At 55.6% G+C, this 6,993-nt stretch overlaps 2 protein-coding genes across 2 annotated transcripts; one reads left to right on the forward strand and one right to left on the reverse strand.

Moving 5' to 3' along the window:
- Positions 1 to 650: 650 nt before the first annotated feature.
- Positions 651 to 1,614, forward strand: CGCS363_v008272 (putative pyridoxamine 5'-phosphate oxidase; the record flags this gene model as incomplete). The annotated part of the gene is made up of 2 exons (XM_036640121.1): positions 651 to 690; positions 893 to 1,614. The coding sequence occupies 2 exons, from the start codon at positions 651 to 653 to the stop codon at positions 1,612 to 1,614; spliced, it is 762 nt and encodes a 253-aa protein (XP_036494301.1).
- A 473-nt stretch (positions 1,615 to 2,087) lies between these two features.
- On the reverse strand, positions 2,088 to 3,190 carry CGCS363_v008273 (uncharacterized protein; the record flags this gene model as incomplete). Its single annotated transcript, XM_036640122.1, has 2 exons — positions 2,088 to 2,860; positions 2,998 to 3,190. 2 exons carry the CDS (start codon positions 3,188 to 3,190, stop codon positions 2,088 to 2,090), a joined length of 966 nt encoding a protein of 321 aa, XP_036494300.1.
- Positions 3,191 to 6,993: the final 3,803 nt, after the last annotated feature.

A 6,993-nucleotide genomic window follows, 5' to 3' on the forward strand; every position in this document is an offset into this window, starting at 1 on the left:
GTTTGTTACGTACGTATACGTTTTGCGTATCTGAATGCGTTTACGGCGTTTTACGATATGATACCCCCCGTCGTATGTACGGAATGAGATACGTTTGTTTGGTTTTTTCGCTGTGTGCCCTGTGTGTTGCGTGTATGTGTTTTGCGTGTATTGTGTGTTTTTCTGCAGTCATCCAAGCAAGTACCGCGGCCCGGTCGAGTCTGGGCTGGTCCCTGCTCCGAACTCAAAACCCCACTGAAATGGGTTTCTACAGGCCATGGAGAGACACTGATGGCTGACCACCGCACTGCACCGCAGTGGTGCTCGAAATGCGCGTCGGTGGAACATTCTACGTTCCTTGGAATGTGGGGTGGGGTTCCCGCTCTGTCAAGCTTGCCCCTCCCTCTTTCTCCAAAAAATGCAAGCATCATGAGAAAGAGCTTGTGGTGTCATGTCATAAGAACGACTCACCACCACGATTGCTGCACGAATTGTCTTCCTTCTTGCAGAACATCACGCCGATAACACAACGCCTGAATCAGCCTGCAGAATCTGGTCACTTCTACCTCTGGCGTCCTTATAATACGAGAAGATTGTTACAAGCATAGTTTGAATTGTTAGGTACTCTTATGCGGCCAAGCTTAGCGGCGAGACTTTCAAGATCGCTCAGGATGGCTCTTCACCCCCCGCCAGAGAGCGAGAAGCTCATCTGTAAGTTACGCTGCTCCTATGTGTAGATGAGGTGTGGTGAGTGAGATGTGGTAGGTAAGCTGTGTCGACGAAAAGCCGTCATCGGGAGGACGTCTGGGTCATGGGTGTCATCACGTCACAGTCACACAATGCAGCCAGATCTCAACACCTCACCTCCTCCTTGGCCCGGCACACAAAATGGAACTAACAGAGAGAGAAAAAGTCGCGCCCGCCGGGTCTCAGCAAAACACCCGCGCCGACCAGTTCACCCTCTCGGCCCTCCACCGGCGCGACCTGGACCCCTCGGGGTCGCCCATCCCGCAGTTCAACGCCTGGTTCAAGGCCGCGCAAGAGTCCCACGCCGTCTCGCACCCGGAGACGTGCACGCTCTCCACGGCGTCCCTGCCATCCGGCCGCGTCTCGGCGCGCATGGTCTACCTCAAGGAGCTCGACGGCAAGGGCGGCTTCGTCGTGTACACCAACCTCGGCACCTCGCGCAAGGCCGCCGACCTGGCGACCAACAAGCACGCCTCGCTGGTCTTCTGGTGGGAGGCGCTCCAGCGGCAGGTCCGCGTCGAGGGCGTTGCCGGGCGTCTGAGCCCGGAGGAGAGCCAGGTGTACTACGACACGCGCGTCCGCGGGAGCAGGATCGGCGCGTGGGCGAGCAGGCAGAGCCAGGTCCTCGAGCCCAAGCCGGGCGTCGTCAGCGACACAGAGGGCGAAGACGACGGGCGCGCGCAGCTGGAAGGCTGGGTTAAAGAGGTTGAGAAGCGGTTCGATGGGCAGGAGAAGATCCCGGTACCCGAGTTCTGGGGTGGTTTGAGGATCGTGCCGGATCGGATTGAGTTCTGGCAGGGCCGGGAGAACCGGCTTCATGATCGGTTCGTGTACGACAAGGAGGAGGGTGAGGACGATAAGTGGACGGTCAACAGGCTTAGTCCCTGAGTGGGGGCGCTCTGTCTCTCATGGATCTTTGGCATGGCATAGGTGGCTTAGATCCTTTCAGGGATAGACAGATGACTAGAGAAGATTGCACGTGTTTCAACAATAGATGAAGTTCAACGATGTTGTCTTTGCAGGACTACATTACCAAATAGGGTATGTAAAAAATAAGATTTCCAGTAATGCCCGACAGTCCCCAATCCAGTGTGGGAGAACACAGCAGATCCCTTTGTTTGCCCCCATGCGCCGGCCACCAAATCGCCCAAAATTACAAGATGCAATTCCATCAAGCCTTGTGTGAAAGCCGAGGTTGGTATCCCAAAAAAGAAAAAAAAGACAAGAGAAAGTCGAAACCGTTGAAAAAGAGCTTTCCCAAATCGCCAAGGGGGGGCTCATGCAGAGATGTACCGTGAAAACCGTATGCCAGACGTTATACACACAAACAGCAGAATGCTCGCTCGCTTACTTCAAATCGTTCATACATCAAGCTCTTCTCCGACGGGGGAGAGTCCCTTTTCATTTTCAGAAAAGGGAAGCGACATGTAGTCGCCGCCGAAGGCCGTCTTCTCCAAAGCCGCGCGTACTTCGTCGCCAAAGGATTCAATCTCGGACTTGGGAGTATCCACAGGAGTCAGCTGCAGACCCAAACCGACGACTGTAGTTCCAATGGTCATGCTCTTGCTTTTGCTGTGACCCATCTCGTGAGGCTGGGCAGGGCGAGCAGAGTTGTAGTGGCGAGCGGCCATCTGCATGTCGACCATGGTATCCGTAATCAAATCTTCGTCGTCAACCAAGGGCTTGATGCGATAGTTGAGATTCTCATAGATGCAACGCTCGGTTACGTTGATCTGCTCGCACGACCAGATATCCTTGCCCCATTTCGAGCAGTAGTATGAGGTCGAGTCCTGGCAGTCGTCGGTAAATTTGGCAGCGATCACGAGAGCAGCGAGGATGATCAGCTCGGGCTGAACCGAGTCGATGTGCATTTGCTGCTGCTGGCGACGATCGAGGAGGGGGCTGTGGAGGGTGTGGCGCTTGTTGTGCGAGGAGGCGCCATCAACGAGCAGGGGGCACTGAAGACGCCAGCTCAAAGCGAATTTGGAGTTCAGAGAGTCGAGAATGCAGACTGCCAAGGCAATGGTCTCAAGCGGGAGACCGGCCCGGCTGAGCATGGCCTGGACGAGAGGAACGGAGGGCGTCGTGAGAGAAGCTGACGTGGGAACAAGATTGACAAGATGGATGGCGGGGCCTGCAGGTGGGTGGGTGGTTAGCATTGCATTGCATATACGTAAAGTAGTGTAGGATTGGAGCACATTCGCTCTCTCGAGCAAGTGTTGCGCGGCGGAGGTCAACGTAGAGGGGGGAAGAGTGTCACGTAATACATACCCAGGAACTTCTCTTGCAGGACCTCGCCATCTTCCAGGCCTGTCTTTGGGCTCTGGTGTGCTGAGGTGTTTCTTGAAGAAGGCGGCGGAGTGGGAAGGTTGGAGAGGGGTCGGTAGGTGAAGTAGGCCTCCTCGGCTCCGTACTCATCGTCCGAGTAGTCGGGGTTCTGGAGCTGTCTCGCCATGTTGCCCATTGTGACGGTTTTGTGTGTATCTTCTGTCTCTGCTCTAGTCGCCGGTGTCTGGTGTATGCGACGCGGTGTAGCACAACGAGGCTAAATTGTCGACTGCTCGGCTCGGTTGTAGATTATCTATTCGTAGATCGTAGCAGTCGGGTGCAGTGGGTGTCGTAAAAGCCAACTCTTCCTGTCCTCTGTCCTGAGCAGTTGGGGGCGCTGCTCATATTCGTATAAAGCGTATCTTCGGATGTATTAGGGCAGACTCGTCTCGGATGCTGGGGAGTGTCAGGCAACGTCGGATTGATGAAGCAAGAAGACCAAAGGCAGTAGACCAGATCGAGGAGGGAGGTCGGGCCGGTATATGTAGTAGACTGGACGGGACGGGGTGGGTTGTACTCGTAGATGGACACTGAGGTGGAGGGAAGAAAGGAAAGGGGTCGAGGATGCTGGCGCAAAAGTTATGCAGGGTTCATAAAGCGAAGTAAGGCTGAGTCCACGTCTTGAGTCGGCGATGGATGATGGATGGGTCGAGCAAGCCCAAGCCCAAGCACCGGCACCAGCACCAGCACCAGCACCAGCGTCGGCGGGCCCAGCAGCAAGAAACGGCCACGACCACGACCACGACCACGACCACACGGCCGTGGCCTCGCAAAGAGCGGAAAGCTGGCTGGGCTGGGCTGGGGTGAGGGAGGTATTCGGCGGTGGGCGATGCACCATGTGGGCTGGATGCTGGTACGGGATCCAGAAAGACCCGAATTGAATTGGGGTGGAGGTGCAAGAGATGGCCCGTGTCGACTGTTGCTTGCTGCGAGAAGCTACCAGGTGGATACGTCCAAGCCCCCCACCCCCACCCAGTGCACCCCCCCGACATGTACCCAGAAAGTACTAGCGTCGTATCTGGAGCGGGAATCGCTCTGAAGACAGCCCTGAAGGCCTTTCTCTTGCCGCGGGAGGCACTTTCTTCAGGCCTCGTTTCCCTGTATTTCGTGCGCTACCGATACAACTTCGGTCCTACAGCCAGCGGAGGCTCCAGAGACGCCGGGACCTGGACAGTCGCAGTGGGTGGGATTCCCGGGGGTTCCTCTTTTTTTCGTGCGAGTTTGCTCGGCTCTTTAGCGTATCTGCAAGGCGAGAGCAGGGGGGCGGAAGAAATGCAGAGGCACCAAGAAAGAAACTGAGTAAATATTGGGAATACGGACATCAACAAGTGACAAATTGCTACGGAATCAACTGGCCACGACACGAATACATGCCTTGCCCCGAATACGCGGCGCCCAGCTTCGGAAGTCGGAAACTATTGATGTCTTGATGCCGGCTCGTGCATATTCCACGCATACCTAACTAAGTAGGTACAGTAGGCGAGTTTTCGGTAGAAGAAACTCAGCAGAGACAGAAGCCTCACGGAGGTTGTGGTAGACGAGCACCTACCTTACGAATAGGCAAGACATGCTCAGACAATCGTCACTGAATCAACACCCGTCAGTTTCAGCCCCTTGGAAACCAAACCACCACCTCAGTCACAAACAGGCTTGCAGTGACGAAGGTTGACGCAACTCGAGACAAGCATGAGCATCCCGGACTCACAGAATCTTGCAATCTCAAAATCGGTTTCGATTCTCTGCTGGTGGGCGAAACAACTGTTCTTTCGATACGTCCTGGCTTATTCCCTGACCTCCGATCATAGTGCCCCAAGTAAGGTAATGCCTCCCTCCCACTCCTAATACTATGTACATGGCACGGTAAAGTACCTATGGCAGGATGACGTTGGACGCCGGCGCATGGCTGAGCGCTGCGCTGCGGCAGTTGCGAACGTGCAGTTGGCCGTGCCTCACAGTCACTCACACCCTCCTTACGTCCATCCCAATCATCATCATTATCTATCCTATTCATCTCGTCTCATCTCATCTCATCCCGTCGAGCCATCCCATCTCACCATCTCACTCGTTCGCTTCCCGGGTAATTCAGTTACAGCCCACATGGCACACAGCTCCCCCCGTGCTCCGTTGCCTATCCAAGACAAGGTCGATTCGGGGAAAAAGAAGGTGTCTGGGTAGTGCGTGTAGGTGTTTTACCAGGCACATCCAGGAACGGCCGCGTCGTCGTCACACAGATGGTCGATCAGATGGTGCCATTGCAACAAGTACTCATTGCAGCTGCCAGCAGGTACCTGCCGAGGGGAATCTCTCGCTCGCACAAGAGTTATCCAAGGTACTGTCCAGGAACCACCAAGGAGCTTCTGGTCCCAGAAGAGGAGCCTCCCGCGAGTTGCCTCTCTTTCAGTGTCGTGTTATTGTGGTGTTCCTGGCCACCGCCAGGGGGTAACCCGGCTCAACGGCCACTCACCGTGACGACAGGTGCTAATTTGGGTGTCAATGGATGTTCGTCCAGTGGGTACGGTGGAGCTGCCAGCGGGCAGGAGGAAGTCGGCAACCAACCTGGCTTGCGGTGCCCTGTCTCCTGTCCTGGGCTGAGATGGGAGCCTGATGTGCGCCTCTCACTCCTTACAACCTAAGGTAAGGTGGGTAGGTATGCAGCAGGTACTTCGCAACTCGCCTGGTACATGACCCAGCAGTTCCATTGTCTCCTCGCATTTCGGGGACGCCTGCTGTCCACTCACTCCTCGGGAAGCCATGGAACAAATGGATCTGCCCTCCAAGACTCCAGCAACAACATCTGATCTGATTTTGATTCTGGTTCTGATGGACATGCGCAAGCACGACACACAACACACGACAACAACCACACAATACGACAGGGCCAGGGTCTGGGACGGGGACGGGGACGGGGACCAGGACGCGACTGGCAAGAGCGGCAATTCTTCACCGCAGGCGGTAAAGAGAGGCTGCTCCAAACCCATTCGTTCCTTCGCCTGCGCTGGCTTCCCTGACGAATGCGCAGCGGTTCCTTATTCCCACCTTCATCGCCAAGCACCAAATGCCCTGATCCAAGATGAATCCGAACCAGTCAGTCGCCCGCCCGCCCGCCCGCCCGAGCGATCCAGCAACGAGACCACCGTTCACTGTCTATCATCCATCAGATGAGTGACATTGGCCGCCGTCACGTCCCCTGTGGACTTTGGGTTTGCGGCATCATGCTACGCTGAGACCCCTAGTGTGCCTAGCGTTCTTAGCATCCCAAGTGACGTGCTAACCCAGCCACAGCCACGCCCAATAGCAGATTTTTCCTCCTTGGACGTCAAGAAGTCCTACCTAAGGTACGGATACCTGCCCATAGTGCTACCCAGTACGGATCCTCGCCGTGCCTCGCCGCTCGTCCCTTTGTTCTTACCCCAGAGTCCCGAGGACAAATCAGGTGGGGAACCCTTGGGCAAAGGAGGGAGCCGCTGCAAATCGGCTTCTCGTCATATCCGCCCTTCTTTGCCATATCGCGGCACCTGTTCCTGTTTCGGTTCCTGGCTTCTTCTTTGCCTCTCTCTTTGTTGACTGATTTGATATTCATCAGTGACGGAGAGTCGAGGCCTTGCCCTGCCACAAGTGCAACCACAACCGTCACAGGCCAGCCAGTCCAGAACACGGCTTTGGCCTTCACCGCTCCGTCCTTGTTTATCGGATTATGAGATGAGATTGCACCTCAGTCCCTGGTTTGCCGATATCTCGATCCCCAGCAAATCTCATACCACCCACGCCCGCTTCTGTGTTGGTACCTGACTTGGTTGCGGCCAGCGTCATGACAAAGCACTACATGCAGACCTCCCTAGAGCACACCATCCGTCCAACTCTTACGAGCCAGCTACTGCGTACCTAGGTAGTAGTTACGGATACCTTACACCACGAACCGCTCCTAATGCACCTGAAGCA

Source organism: Colletotrichum siamense (genome assembly GCF_013390195.1).
Source record: "Colletotrichum siamense strain Cg363 chromosome Unknown KSG_Cg363_contig05, whole genome shotgun sequence".
In the NCBI taxonomy this organism is placed as follows: domain Eukaryota; kingdom Fungi; phylum Ascomycota; class Sordariomycetes; order Glomerellales; family Glomerellaceae; genus Colletotrichum; species Colletotrichum siamense.